Here is a 16,463-nt window from a genome sequence, read left to right on the forward strand (position 1 = left end):
TTCTCTAGAGGAGAGACCAGGAGAGAATCAGATAACTGATTGAGGAGGATTCGGGCCATGGTGCCCTATGTCACAGCTAGACCTTGTTAGGAGACATGTTTATTCTGATGTGTTAAATAGGACTAGCTAGTTGTTCTCTTTCCCCCTCTATGCCTCCAAAGATCACTTTGGATATTAAGGCATTTGGCGATGTTTTGGCTTTATTTAAAAATCCAGACTGAGAGCCATAAGCCTTTAGGTAAGAGAATTAAATATCAAAGCATGTTTTGGCCTTGTTTTGAAACTAAACACAGAGCTAGTGGTCTCTGGCTAAGATAATTGAAAAATTAGTGTGATTAACTGCAGGATCTCAGCTTTTGTTTAGTGTCATTGACAGTAAGGTAACTTTTTGAGAGCGAAAGTTCAAGTATTCATTTACAACAAGCCAGTAGGTTTTTATCTCCAACTTACCGTTGAGGACACTGCACAGTAAGTGCCTTGCCTTGGTCACAGAGATAATAAGCACAGGGACCAGAATTAATAGCCAGACAGCCTGAGTATATCGTATATCATGTACCTAACTACAGGATTGTACAATCTCTATATTTGGAGACATTTTGAGTTCCTAGTATTTCTCTCATCATAAATGCCGTTTCTCTTTTGAGTTTTGTATGGTAATTTTTTAGTTCATTACTGTGTCTCACTGATGCTCTTGATGGCTTTAGAAATTGCTGGTGTAATAAGTGATAGCTTTAAAAATTAAACCAGTTGTTTCACTATAAGACTACCAGGCATGAGATGGCAGTGTCTAACTGATGGAGTTTATCAAGGTTCGGTTCTGGCCCCAATTCTCCATCTCTACTTTTTCCCAGATCCGCTGCCATTATTTAAATAATGGCCATGCGTTAAAGATGCCTGCTTGTATCTCCAACCCAGACCTCTTTGAGATCCAGTAAGCAGCTGCCTACTCAACATCTGTTTCTAAATTTGTAATTAAGTATCTCCATTTTAAGATGGCAAACTGAACTCATGGTTTTCCATGATAAATCTTTTCCTCCCATGCTCATCCCAACCCAGTAAATGGTAACTTTATTGTTCTTTGATACAGGTCAGAAAAACCTCCTAGCCTTCAAGAAATCCTGTTTTCTCTTTAAAACCTATCTAAATCTGACCCTTTCACTATTTCCTGGTCTGATCCACGAGAGGAATATTGCTTCTTGAGTTTCTGCTTCTACCCTTGCTCCCTTATAGTGTAATTTCCATCTTGCAGCTGAAGTAACACCACTCCTCTACTCTACAAATCTTTGATCTTGCAAGGGTTTTTTGTTTTACCCAAAGTAAAAAAAGGTGAAATCCTTAACAGAAGTTCCATATTGTCTGTTCCCCTCTGATTTCTTTTTTCCCTTACCTACTTTGCTGTACCACCCTGGCTTCCCTGCCAGTCTTCAAACATATGAAGAACACTCCTGCCTCGGGGCCAGTGCAGTCTTACTCAGACTGCCAAGAGCTGTTTTCTCCCAGAAATCTTCAGGGCTGCTTCCTTTGTATACTTCAAACCTCAACTCATATGTTAGAGAAGCTCTTTCTAACCATTTAATTAAAATTGTAACCTCCTTTCCCACCTGCTTTGTCTTCCATAGCACTTAGCACTCTCTTATGGTTTACATGTCAATTTGTCTACCCCCCCCACACACTCCAGTGGTGGAAGCTGTAGGAAGACAGAACTACATCAATTTTGTACTCTCTTGTACCTTCACATATTAGAATTAGTAAAGATTTATTGAATGATTGAATGACACTACCCCCTTTTCCTAAACTTAGTCTGATCCTAAGCTATTTCATGATTATCCATTGTCATCTATTTGTTACTAAAGCCAGAAACCTGGGAGTTATTCTAGACTTTCCCTTTTTTCTTATTCCATGTCTTTAAGTCATTGGCAAGGCTAATTTTATTTGCTCCAAAATAGGTCTCGGATTGGTTTGCTTCTAGTCCAGACAAATACCATTTCTTTCCTGATGATTTATTGGTTTCATTTCATTTACCCATATAACTCCTCCACACAGCAGCCACAGAAATGTAAATCAGATAATGTCACAGTTTTGTTTAAATTTCTTGGTGGCTTTCCACTGCACTTAGAATAAAATTCAAGGTCCTTACTGTGGCATATAAAGTTTTATTTGATTTGTCTTCTGCTTATCTTCTAACTTTGGCTGTAAGTTTGGATTCATGTTGCATTGAATTGAATCCACACTCCACCACTTGCTATGTGATTTTAAACAAGTTTCTTTAATCTCTCCTATGCTTGTTTAGGTCCTTTTGAAAATGGGGAGGGAAACTCTAACTTCATAGGTTTGGTAATGATGATGTAAGAGTGTGCATTAAAGTACTTAGCATGATGTCTAGCATATATTAAGTGCTCAGAAAATAAACTCATGCCATGTTCCCTCATACTTCTCTGTAGTCAGAAACCTTCTATCAGATCCTCAAATATACAAAACTTTTCCACCACTGGGTCTTTTCCCTTGCTGTTCCTTGTGCCTGAACACTTTTTCCCTTCTGATTGCCGCTTTGTCTTTCAGCTCTCACCTTAAATGTAACTTAGTCAGCAAGGCCTTCCCTGACCTTCAGTAAGATAAATTCCCACTTCCATCTCCCCTCCGCCATGCCATCATTTTCTGTTGGAATTCTCTGTTCTTACATGGTACTGAGCATGATATATGATGTTATTTATTCAGAGAAGATACCTGCCTCCAGAATGCAGTTCCGTGATAGTGTGGATTCTGATTTTTTTCAGTCAGATCACTGGTGCTGAGTGTGGCAGCTGTGGGTAGCACATGGTAGGCATATTGTTGAAAGAATGGCAAAGGCAATACCACTTTCAAAACTGAGATCAAGATTTTTTGCTAAATCTGAACATTAAAGTGAATTTTCAGAAGAGGGGTTTGTAATCATGGATTTCTTTTTCTGACCAAGCAGACAAATGAAGAGCAAATACCAGAATCATCCAGAATTTTTAGAGATAAAAAAGAAAGTTTAGGGTTCTGCCCAGCCCGCTTCACTTCATTCTCCATCTTTCCCCTTTCCCAACTGTGCATTCCTTAATAAGTGGAATGTTTTGTGTTTTTTTTTGTTGTTGTTCCACAGAACAGTGCCCAATATCTAGTAGGATGTAAGAATCTCTTAAGACCCAGGACCACTGTCCTAATTGTAAAATGATTTTTAATGTGCTCTCAGTGGGCACAGCTATCTGCACAAAATACCCTGGCAAGTTATAGAGGAGAAAGGTCTCTTACTCTCCAGGCATTACACTTAATACTAATAAGCCTTAAGTTGTGCAGGTCATAGCTTGATTTTGAAATATTCTCCTGTTCTCAGTATTTTTTTCTTTTTTTTTTTTAAGATTTTATTTATTTATTTGACAGAGAGAGAGATCACAAGTAGACAGAGGGGGGGGGAAGCAGGCTCCCCACAGAGCGGAGAGCCCGATGTAGGGCTCGATCCCAGGACCCTGAGACCATGACCTGAGCCGAAGACAGAGGTTTAACCCACTGAGCCACCCAGGCGCTTCCTGTTCTCAGTATTTATGAAAAATATTGTATTCTCTGCTTTGCTGCCTTCAGTCTCTCATACTCCATAAGAAGCCCCTCACTAACTTCGGGAAAACACTTAGATATAGAATGTGGACACTACAGCACGGTTGGAAAACCCTTGTTTAACCTCTGATTTCTTTTTGGTAAATTAGCCGGATTAGCTGTGCCTCTGTGGATCTTGGATGCAATGATGTATATCAGAGTTCTTATAAATTTATTTTTTCAGTCTTCATTAATAGACTAGCTGAATGTAAAGGTTTTAATAGTTTAGCAGTTCAGAGAAAATTAGATATCAACAGTCTACCTCACAACAGTTAGTTCCTTTGACTCCTAAATAGGGAACATGGATCTTCACATAATTTTGTGGACTGAACGAGTTTGGCAGATAGATTGATTGAAAAATATCTAAATGAATATTTTATTATTGTTGTTCAGTGGGAAGATTTATAATATTGGTATCCTCACCAACACTCTCCTGTCCTCATCTCCCACTTTGGCCCCATTCCTAAAACAATACCCACTTTCTTCTCTGATTTTTATCTGCCTTTTAACTTGTATACTTCTTTAAGAGATGAAGAGGAGTGGTACTAAGCAGCCCTCTCAACACAGTCTTATGTGAATTTTGATTAACGTTTTAAAATTAGCACTTTTTACTGGAACATAATTTTCTGGATTTACATTTATTTGACACCAAAAATAATACTGTTACCCAGTAGATAACTGACAAGTTAAACTAATCTTTCCACTCAACCCATAGAGTGAATGATAAGTGTAGGAATGAGATGGGGAACATAATCTGAGGATAATCAGAGACTGTAGCATCCCCAAAAGTCTGCCTGCTGGTTTAGGAACCAGTTATTTTAACTCATGGATCAGAAAAGAAAGACATTTATAAGCATATGAATGTTGCTTTTATAAGTAGGTTTTCAGAAATGATGGAGAATTATCTTCACTTAGGACTTTGAAGAGTATATGTTACACTTTTACCAGAAAACAAATACAGGTGCTAAATAAATTGGGTGGTGGGATATAAGACAAGCAGAAAATTTTAAATGTTATTGAAGATTTCAAAGGGACAACACATCCAATGTCCACAAATTATTCTTTTTTTTTTTAATTATTTATTTTAGAGAGCGAGGGAAGAGGCAGGGAGAGAGGGGGAAGGAATCTCGGGCAGACTCCCTACTGAGTACAGAGCCAGACCCCAGGCCGGATCTCACCACCTTGAAATCATGACCTGAGCTGAAATCAAGAGTCGGACACTTAATCGACTGAGCCACGCAGGTGCCCTCCCATCTCCACCCAGAATTATTCTTCCGATATTTCTGTTCTCCAGATCTTTTTGGTTGTCAGTTGACGTAGCCTATAAGAATCTACTGTCTTGAGAATTCAGTTCCAAGCCCACATTTGAATACCCTGTTCAGTTTGTCAACCTCTCTTCTCTTTTTGTCTGTGTCCTTCAGGAAGGAACTCAGCTGCCATCCCATGAAGCTTAGTAATTGTGTTTATACCAACATATGTACGTCTCCTAAGAAGATAACAGCTTCTGTTTCAGTCAGTATCAGTGGCTACTCTTATCATTATGCCTTCTAGAATTTGTAAAAGGCTTTCACATTTATGATCTCATTTGTTCCCTACCTCAAACCCATGAGTTATGAACCTATTTTTAACACGAGGAAATACAGAGTGTTTGTATCTTTATTTACTCCTGGGCTCTCTCTGCTAATTCTTAAACTCACTTTCCGTTCTGAACTATATTTTTATATATGTAGTTCAGTTTAATACATTAGTGAGATTAAGTACAAAAATCACTCATTGCAATGAAGAAAAAGTGAAATTAGCATATGTTATGTACAAAGTTGCTGTACCTTAATGCCTTAATGTTCACATTTATCTTATTTAATCCTTGTAACCAAGTAGGATAAGCCTTGTTCCTGTTTTACGAGTGAGGAAACTAAGCAGTGCTTTGTTTCTATTTTCTTTTAATGACTTACCCTTCATTCCTGCCAGTAGAGTATATTTTTATCCTATTTTCTCATATTCTAAGTATTCTAACATGATAAAAGAACCATCCTGATAAGGATCATGTTGTTGTTGTTTTTTTTCATATTGCATTTGTCTGTAAACCTTCCTTAGGCATACCCTTGTATGCCTAAGGAATTTAAGGAAGAAAAATTTGATGACTAGGAATTCTTACCATGTTAGTATCCTTTTTTTTTTTTAAGATTTTATTTATTTTTTTGACAGAGATCACAAGTAGGCAGAGAGGCAGGCAGAGAGAGAGGGGGGAAGCAGGCTCCCCACCAAGCAGAGAGCCTGATGCAGGGCTTGATCCCAGGACCCTGAGATCATGACCTGAGCCCAAGGCAGAGGCTTAACCCACTGAGCCACCCAGGCGCCCCCATGTTAGTATCTTAATTGAAGAAATATTTAGTTCTCTGTCTTTGCTTACATAAGAGAGAGATCTGTGCTCTCATTGCCTTATTTCTAGAACCAGAAATTATCATTAATTCTTCTAACAAACCTGTGCCCAAATCAGAGATGGGGAATCTTCTCCACTTTCAACCTAAAAACTGTTAGTACTTATTTCCCCCTTTTAAATTTAAGGACCCCAAGGACTATAACCTGACTCAGGAGACCCAAGAACTTAAGTACTTTTAGGGGATTATGTATATATTTTTATGGTATATATGATCCTCTGAGGAGAAGCATGAGAAATTTTGATTGATTGGTATCTTTCTTTTTCTGACTGTAGATGGACATGTCATTATTGTAGAAAACTAAAATACAGAAATCCCTAAAGAAGGATAATTTTACCCATATTTTCGCAGCTCTGTTAATAATTTGTTATATTTCCTTCCACACTTGTTGATCTGCATGTGTATGTGTGTGCTTACAGATTTTTTTCATTTGGAAAATAAAATATATACATACCGTGTGTATAGTGTGTTGTACCTTTTTTTTTTTAAACTCAACATCTCATAAACATATCTTCAAAAATACTATAATCTCCTGCATGGCAATATAGTATCATTTGATAAATTGTCCTATTGGACATCAAAGTTGTTTCTAGTTTTTGCTATTATGACCGATTTCATGATTGATGCCTTCAGATATAAATTTTCCTCCTCATCTCTGATCTGTTTCTTTGAACTGCATTAACTGGTTCAAAGTTTTTAATATTTTTAAGGTTCTCAACTCCACATTTGAAAGGTTATTATTTCTTTCCTGCTTTTCTTAAAATCCATTAGTGTTTGTCTCTTAGACTTTTCTCTTGCCATATTCTTAGGCACAAAGTAAACTTATGTTGCTAGGATGAGGGCAAGGACAGGGCAAGCAGGTGGAGAGATTAGTTATTTTAGGAAAGGACATGATTAGGACATAGTAAGTACTCAATTTATGGGTGTTATGAGGATGTTATCACCTAGACTTAATAGCCGAATTAATGAAATGGATCCCTGAGAAAGTACACAGCCTGGTGCTGGTTTTCTGGTGGTATGGAGCAGATTTATGTGAATAGTCCAGCCTGTGGATAGAGCCACTCAGTTGCCTGTGATTGTGGCCCTGGAACAGTGTGGAGAGAGAGAGGGCTCACACTCCTAGCTGATGCCTCAGCAGCAGCACACCCCTAACCCTGTTACCCTGCCTGCTGTGTTGAAATGCTTTCATGCAGGACAAATTAGCTCTTTGTCTTGTGAAACGGCAGAATTCCCTCTGCCTGTCATGCCTTCCTTCCCTTCTCAGGGCCGGCTCTAACCCATCCCCAAGTCAGCCCAGACAGGCATGATGCTTTGAGCTGGGCTGTGTGCCGATCCTGGGACCACCCCCGTACTGTGGGACCACCAACCCCTATTCTCCTCTGTCTCCACTGCAGGGGAACTGTTTAAAAGTTAGTTTAAGGGAGTACTTTTTCTTTTTTTTAAGATTTTATTTATTTGACACAGAGAAAGCACAAGCAGGAAGAGCGACAGATAGGAGATAGAGAAACAGACCCCCTGCTGAGCAGGGAGCCCAATGTGGGGCTCAATCCCAGGACCCCGGGATCATGACCTGAGCCAAAGGCAGTTGCTTAACCCACTGAGCCACCCAGGTTTGCCCAAGGGAGTACTTTTTTAATGGGGGGGGAGGATCATAGTTGCAAAGTATGGGAGAATTTAGGAGACAAAGTCCATTTAAGGAAGTACTTTTTTTAGGGAAAAAACTATTCTACATGTGGAGGATTTTTGGTAAATACAAGGCATTTTTAAATTGGGAGAGAAAATCTGGTGTTGTAAAATCCCCAGAGCCTCGTACAGTTTCACTGGCAGATTCCTTTCAGGAATCAGCCCAAAACTAGAGCCATTCAACAATAGCAAAAGAATTGCTAAATGTATCTGCATAAAAGTTTGAAAAGTTCTGTAGAGCAGAAACACACTTTAGTCAGAAAGCAAAGTGAGAAAAAGTAATTTCAAGATGTTGGAAAGAAAAATGGCTAATTTTCCTAATAATCCTTAAAAAAGTTGAACAAGAAAATGAACAAGAGACATGGGAACAACAAAAGAAAAGTAAGTAGCCAATAAGATAGGAAAGGGCATTCAACATTTCTAATAGTGAAATAAAAGCAAAAAGACGGATTATGATCTTTGGGGGAGGAGGGGAGAGGCCGGTCAGCTTGGCAAAGACTAAAAAGTGTGCAATTTGGAGAGAGTGAGATACTCACTGTTGGTGGGGTTGTAAATTATATGAAATGATTCTGAGGAAATTTAAAGATAACTGCCAGAATTTTGTATGTAAATACCTGACCCAGCAGTTTCTTTTATTAATAGGAATTTCTGAAAAACCTAAAAGCTTTTAAAGATTTGTGGGGGCGCCTGGGTGGCTCAGTGGGTTAAGCCACTGCCTTCGGCTCAGGTCACGATCTCAGGATCCTGGGATCGTGCCCCGCATCGGTCTCTGCTCAGCAGGGGGCCTGCTTCCCTTCCTCTCTCTCTGCCTACTTGTGATCTCTCTCTGTCAAATAAATAAATACAAAATCTTTAAAAAAAAAAGATTTGTGCACTAGGATATTCACTTATAACATTACTGATAATAGTGAAAATTTGGAAGTGATGCTAATGTTCGTCAATAGGAGTTCATATAAATAAATTATAGGATGTTCATTCACTGAAATTCTGTGTATTGTTGAAGAATGGAATTAGTTGGTATGTCCCGACATGGAAAAGGACACAAGATATTTTATGTGATAAACCCTACTTTTGAAAGATAGTACATAAAATATTCCTTTCCTCCTCGCCCTTTTTTTTTTTTTTTTTGTAAAATATGTATCCTTAAACCTAGTTTGGGGGCTCATGGTTGGCTCAGTGGGTTAAGCATCTGCCTTTGGCTCAGGTCATGGTCTCAGGGTCCTGGGATTGAGCCCCGCATCGGCCTCCCTGCTCCGTGGAAAGTCTCCTTCCTTTCCCTCTGCCCCTCCACTCCTATTCTCTCTCTCTCTCTCTCTCTCTCTGTCTCTCTCTCAAATGAGTAAATAAAAGCTTTAAAGAAAATCTAGTTTGAATCTGATAACTGCATTAATCTTTCTATTTCTTGGAAACCCTATTGAGAAAGCACAGAATTGTGGAACGAATTTATCTTTCCATGAGTGGGGGGACAGAGAATGCAGAGAATGGATGAGTGTGCAGATGAGCAGTCAAAATGCTGACTCACCACATTCCTTGACCTCATCTGCTGTTTAGCTTTGTGAACACCACCTATTTTTAATCTCCTTCATGAAGAATACCATTACTCATGACGTGGTTGATACAGTAGGAATGGTTATCTTTTGTTTATTATCCCTGCTGGTGACTGTATGTTTACATTTTAAGTTGGTTTGTTTTTAATGAAGCCCAAGAGAACCGGCTCAGTGTGAAGCTGAACAGGGTTGTTTGTCATCCCAGTTCACTGTAGTGCCTAGTGGCATTTCTACAACAGAGGGAGAGCTTTTATAGCCTCTAAAAACAAGATTTTGTCTTCCATGTCAGTCTTTGTTTGCCTGGTTTGATGAGTCTTGTGAGTTCATCACTTCCTTCAGGTTATCAGAACGTGAATCACCTTATTGCATCAGTGAGGTAGAAGTAAATGCCACATCAGTTTCTCATTTTTGATATATGGAGATGGAAGCACGTAACTGTATGTCAAGGAATACACAGCTGCAGAATATATAATTAGATTTATTAATCTTCTGACAGATGTTTTGTTGCAAGTTGCCTGATAAAGTCATGGATGAATCTATGAGTTTGTCTCAGTTCCACACTGGTTTCTGAGTGTTCTCCTGCTTCATGCAGTTCCTACCTTACCACGCTGGTGTTGTGTATCTATGCTGCTCAGTGAGATAGCTCCCAGCCATGGGTGCTAGCCAAGTGTGGTTAGTGGAATAGAGGAACTGAATTTTTTTAAATTTTTTTTTTTAGATTTTATTTATTTATTTGACAGCGAGAGAGAGAGCACAAGCAGGGGGAGTGGCAGGCAGAGGGAGAGGAGAAGCAGGCTCCCCCCCCCAAGCAGAGAGCCCAACGGGGAATTTGATCCCAGGACCCTGGGATCATGACCTGAGCCAAAGGCAGCCTCTTAACCCACTGGGCCACCCAGGAACTGAATTTTTAACCTTATTTTAATTTAGTCACACAAGTATATAATACCACTAGATTTGCTTTTTTTTTGTTTGTTTGTTTAACATACATTATACATTTTCAGTGACTACCTATTAAATGGTAGGGTCATAATTAGAATATTTTATCCCTCCCATTTTTTTTCTCTTTTTAAAAATTGAAGTATAATTAACTTAGAGTGTTAAATTAATTTCAGGCGTACTGTACAACACAGTAATTTGACACTTCTATATGTTACTCAGTGCTCACCACAGTAAGTGTGGTCACCATCTGTCACATATACCATACAGTGTTATTACAATATTGTTGATTATGTTTCCTGTGCTATACTTTCCATCTCTGTGACTTATTTCCTGGATAACTGGAAGTTTGTCCCTCTTAATCCCCTTTATCTATTTTGCTCTCCCCTCTCCCACCTCCCCTCTGGCAACCACCAGTTATATATAGTTCAGTATTTTCTTGTTTGTTTTGTTTAGATTCTATACATAAGTGAAATCATACAGTATTTGTCAGACTGACTAATTTTACTTAGCATAATACCTTCTAGGTCTATCCATGTGGCCCCAAATGGCAAAGTCTCATTCTTTTTTCTTGGTAACATTCTATCATATATATTTACCATGTCTTCTTTATCCATTCATCTATTGATCCCTTCCATTTTGAAGTAGGTATCTTAGGAAATGTTTCAAAAATGGGGTTTTAGAAATATTTTAGACTGCTATTAGTCTGGACCATTTTTTTTAAAGATTTTATTTATTTATTTGACAGAGAGAAATCACAAGTAGGCAGAGAGGCAGGCAGAGAGAGAGAGAGGGAAGCAGGCTCCCTGCCGAGCAGAGAGCCCGACGCAGGACTCGATCCCAGGACCCTGAGATCATGACCCGAGCCGAAGGCAGCGGCTTAACCCACTGAGCCACCCAGGGGCCCCAGTCTGGACCATTTTAAGGAAGTAATTTCTAGGTTTGTTACTATTCTGTTAAATTTTTAGTCTTCATTTAGGCTAAGAATTTGGGAGACTGCCAGAAACCTAATCTTGGACACCATACTATGTTACTATAGCATATGGCATTATCATGTGTTTTTTAAATAGCGAGCCACTGTTAGCTTGTTTAAAAGTCAGCTGCATGATATTAGTCATATAATATATATATATATAATTTTTTTTAAATGCAGATCCCTGTTAAGCAACAGGCCACATTTTAGGTACTCATAGCACATGTGACGGGTGGCTCTCTTAGTAGCACAAATCTAGAAGATCTGTATGTCACTGTTCATCACCTTCAGCTGGTTGACATTTCTGGAACACAGTACTTAACAACCATAGAATACATATTCTTTCAAGTACACAGGATACTTTTCAGCAGGGCAGACCAGATGCAAGGCCCTAAGATACTCTGAAATCAAAAGATTGAAATCTCACAGAGTATCTTCTGTGACCACGTCAGAAAGTGGAAAACGGTTAACAATAAGTTACCTAGAAAAGCCCTCTATCTGGAAATTAAGCACTATACTTCTTTTTTTTTCCCACTCATTGGTATTTACTCACAGAAAATGAAAAGAGTAATTTGAAAAAAAAATACACCATTATATTTACTGCTGCATTATCTATAACAATCAATATATGGATGCAAGCCCAGAGTCCCATGATGATTGATAATGTGGTATGTGTGTGTGTGTGTGTGTGTGTATTGCAAGATTACACAGCCATAGGAAATAATGAGGCTTTGTTATTTGCAACGATGTAGATGAAGCACTATACTTCTAAATAACTTAGAGGTCAAGGAGGGAATTACTGGAAAATCAGGAATTCCAAACTAAAGGATACGAAAATATACCCTATCAGACACTTTGGGGTTTAGCTAACACAATACTTGGGAAATGTATAACTTTGTATGGTTATAATTAAAAGGGAGAGGCTTAAAATGAATGATCTAAGTTTTTGTCTTAAACTGCACAAAGGAAAAAAGGACTAAACCCCAGTCAAGGTAACAGGAAGAAAAGGATAGGAGGAGAAGACTACAATGTGAACTACAAATGAACTACAATGTGATATCTCTTCGTTTTGATAACTTGTACTCAGTAAATTGTTAGCCCATAAGGATCAGCAATGAAATTAGTAAGAAAAAAAAACCAGCAGTGTACTTGAAAAATTATAAGTAACCAATTTATAGGTAAGATAAGGATTGACTTAAACTAAATAATTAAAATAATATTTATGTGAGAAGCCTCAATTTCTTTGAACGCAGATTCATTCTAGTGCTCTGATGTGCCTGTTTTGGAAGATAATTTAATCGGGGTGGGGTGAGGGGGTGGCTTCTAGACATATTTTATAAACCATGAAAGAATTTTACTGATTGAACCAGCCAGGCACCCCTGAACCCATGCAAGTATTTTAAAGCTGAGAATTTGAACTTCATTTTAAAATGAGCAAATGGCGTAAGCAGCTGTGCGCACACCCCCTTGAGAAGATGTGTGTTGACCGTCAGGACCCTGGCATCTCCAGAAGAGTGTGGATTGGCTCTTAGGAATTTGCATAATCTCACTGAACTGGAAAGAATGAACATTTAATAAAACATTATACTTTTTTCTTACAGGTTTATAGACAAGAAAGAAAGGTTAAGCCAACTTAAGAGCAAGCAAGAAGAATTTCAAAAAGAGTGAGTTTCCCTCTTGCTTTTCTCTTGTCACCGTGTGGTTTAATTCAGTGCTATGGTATGTAGACACCTGGACGGCTGACTTGTCGAATTTAGGACACAGTCTCAAAGTGGGGAAGAACAGTGCCTCTGGGAGAAGCAAAATAGAGATTCTCAAGTTCCTGGAAATCATTGAGATCAGACCCAGTCCCTTTGCAGCAGGCACTCAGTGACTAGACCCATGAGCAAGACCCCTGGCCCGGATAACTGATGTGCGGCAAGTGGGTCTAGAGCAGGCAGACAAGTGGTAGTTCCTGGAAGACATCACGCCTTCCATTTATCTTTCTTCTTCTGGATCAGCGTTTTCCTAAGCACGGTCTTGGTATCAAGACCATCAGAATTTGCTAGCTGAGGTAACAGTTTAAAATGCAGATCCTCAGTTCTGCAGTCTGGAGGGGAAGGCCCTGGAACCTGCCCCCCTGACGAATCCCACCCGCTGATTTGAGCATCGTCCGTAGAATCTTCTCTCCCAAACTGACCTAGTCGCTGTTCTCCAGATGCACCCCAGGTTTCTGAAAACATCTGTGAGCAGATTAAATCTTGTAAGATGCCCTGCGTTACAGAACCCTGCTTAGATTTATTTAAGTCATTTCTCTAACCTAATCACAGAAACTTTCATTTCTTCCATAGAACACTTCACTCCACAGAACAGATTTTTACAGATGCCGGCTTGTGCCATTTCTTTGGGAACTGAGCATCACATTTTAGATTATGAATTCTCTTGTAACTGTTACTGTTAATAATTGTGACTGATAGAAATTACTGATTATGACTGAGGACAAAAGCTCTTGCTATTACTGGAAATTGTAAATGTTTACAGAAAGGTTCTCGGCAGCATTAAAAGTGCAAAGAGAAGGAAATGAGAAAAAAAATAGAGAATTTGGAATTTGGAAAACATTTTTAATTTTTATTTTTCTAAAGATTCTATTTTTAAATGATCCCTGCACCCAGTGTGGGGCTCAGCCTCACAACCCCAAGATCAAGAGTCGCACACTCCACTGACGGAGCTGGCCAGGGACCCCCTGGAAAAGGTTATTAATTGCTTGAGTCTCACTTTGGTATTTCCAGACATTTTTAAGAACTTACTTTAAAAAAATGTTGATTTTACATTTTTGAGCTTCACAACAATTATTATTGTCTTTTCTCTGCACAGAGTGTTAAAAGCTATGGAAGGAAAATGGATAACAGATCAGTTGGTAAGCTGTAAGAAGTATTTAAATAATAATATTCTTTATACTTGACAATACATGCTTTTCAGTTGGTGGTGCTTAGAATGTCACTTTGAATTTAACTTTATTTTAATCAATTTTTGGCAATCCTCTATTCGAATATATTTGTAGTGTGGGCTCTCAAATATTTTATCTAGATGCCAAACAGAGAGTACTGGTAATTAATTATAGAACCATTATAAAGGGTAAGTACAAAGTCTGATATTGACATAGGAATACAAGAATGACGAACTACCCTTTTTGGAAAAACTTACTCATTGTAAACATACACTCCCTACACAGATCGATGATTAAATGTGAAAAGTAAACTCATAAAAATATTAAAATATGGGAGAGTGTTTATAAATGTAACCTACTGATGAACATACCTTTATAAGCCATAAAGGGAAACATCTTCACAGACTGCATAAAAGTTTTAAAGTTCTGTTTGTTGAAAACTCTAGGCAAAATGAACATAACTGGGAAAAAATGAGTATAGCATATGAAAATAAGGGGTTCAGGGGTGGGTATGTGATATGGCTAGTGCTGTGAAGTGTGTAAGCCTGACGATTCACAGACCTGTACCCCCGGGGCAAATAATATATTATATGTTAATAAAAACAATTAATTAAAAAAAGAAAATAAGGAGTTCGATTGATAACACTTTTATTCCATGTTGGTGGGAGTATACATCGATGTATTTGGTTGGAGGACAAGTTGGTGGTTTGTTGGGGTGTTTATGGTTTTTTTCTCACACGTGGTATTTTCGGCAGGATTCCTCCTAAGAAAATACATGAATGCAGAGATTAATGGATCTGATTGACCAGAGTGTGGGTAGTGATCCATAAATATCTTAAAAGCTCATTAAACAGGATGAGATAACTGATACCGTGTAGCTGTTCAAAAGAATCCCCAGTCCATACGTATTGATACGGAGTGATATCCAAGAGTTTTCTAATGATAGAGCAAACGAAAAGTAGGCTAGGATAAAGTATGATTCCCTTTGTGTGTGTGTTTTGAAAAATCTGAAATCCAAAAAATCTGAAAAGAGGGGCGCCTGGGAGGCTCAGTGGGTTAAGCCTCTGCCTTCAGCTCAGGTCATGATCTCAGCATCTTGGGATCAAGCCCCACATTGGGCTCTCTGCTCAGTAGGGAGCCCGCTTCCTCCTCTCTCTCCTCCTGCCTCTCTGCCTACTTCTGATCTTTCTCTCTGTGAAATAAATAAATCTTTTTAAAAAAATAAATAAAATTAAATTTAAAAAAATAAAAATGTGAAAAGATACATATCAAAGTTTAATTGAAATTACCCTTGAAGGGGTCAAGCTTGTGATCGCTTTATTTTTTCTCTTCTGTGATGTTTAATTTTTTTCACAATAAGCATCATTCATAATTTTTAAATACTTGGAGTTATCAAAACAAAATACACTGTATGGGAAAAGACTATTTATAAAGAATCCCATCCCCATTTTTCTAAATTCCATATACTGTTTTCTAATTTTTCTATCAAAAATGTCAATATTGCTTCTTGAAGACTAATACTGTTTACAAGTGAGGACGTCTCCTGGCTGTTTCATCTTTGAGTCAGTCCACGGGGTCCCATGGGTCTGTTCTCAAGTGTCCCTCCAGGGAGGGTGGCACTTCGTACCTGCGGCAGCTCTGCAGTCTGCTCTGTCTTGTACTGTCAGGCTCCTTAGGACGGCATTAAACACCATAAATATTTGAATGCTGTTTTAAGCTTTTAATTATCCACATTTATAGAGGCATTATAGAATAGGTAATCCTACTTTTTCACTGACTACCAGGTTGCATTTTTACTGATCTTTTATTTCATCTTGGGGGAGAAAACCTTCTGTTTTTATTGAAGTTTTGATTATTTTGCAAGTAATAATTGTGTATTGTGTTAGTGAGATAATACAGTGATGTTAATGTTCTCCTCAGTAAACAGCATGAAGAGTTTAGAGCAGTGCAGCCGTAGAACTTTCTGTGGTGATGCAGATGTTCTGTGTCTAAACCCACCAGTATGTTAGCCATTAGCCACATGTGGTGTTGGACACTTGACCTGTGGGTAGTGTTGAGTAGGAACTGAATTTCATGCAATTTCATATGACTTTTAAATAGCCACATGTGGTCACTAGCTGTATATTGGACAGAGCAGGTTAAGAGCATATACTTTGCCATTTTTTCTCTGTCCTCATTAACACACAAAAGAACTACGTGTATTTCTTTCTCTCTGTCTTAATTTCCAACCAGCTTCTGCACTGAACCAGAATAACAGTTTGTTTTTTCATAATCCACTGTAGTCACAAAAGTTATAATAAATATATTGGTCTTTTCTTCATTATGTTTTCTAAGATATGCCTCAAAAT

The 16,463-nt window shown here is 38.4% G+C and overlaps 1 protein-coding gene across 1 annotated transcript in view; it reads left to right on the forward strand.

Moving 5' to 3' along the window:
* The window catches only part of ATG14 (autophagy related 14), a 37,674-nt gene that overhangs the window by 628 nt on the left and 20,583 nt on the right, over positions 1 to 16,463 (forward strand). Inside the window, exons 2-3 of the mRNA XM_044229716.1 lie at positions 12,791 to 12,853; positions 14,043 to 14,085. Coding sequence (XP_044085651.1) covers positions 12,791 to 12,853; positions 14,043 to 14,085 — 106 coding nt within the window. The remainder of the gene's footprint in view (positions 1 to 12,790; positions 12,854 to 14,042; positions 14,086 to 16,463) is intronic.

Source organism: Neovison vison, chromosome 13, assembly GCF_020171115.1.
Source record: "Neovison vison isolate M4711 chromosome 13, ASM_NN_V1, whole genome shotgun sequence".
Classification (NCBI taxonomy): Eukaryota; Metazoa; Chordata; class Mammalia; order Carnivora; family Mustelidae; genus Neogale; species Neogale vison.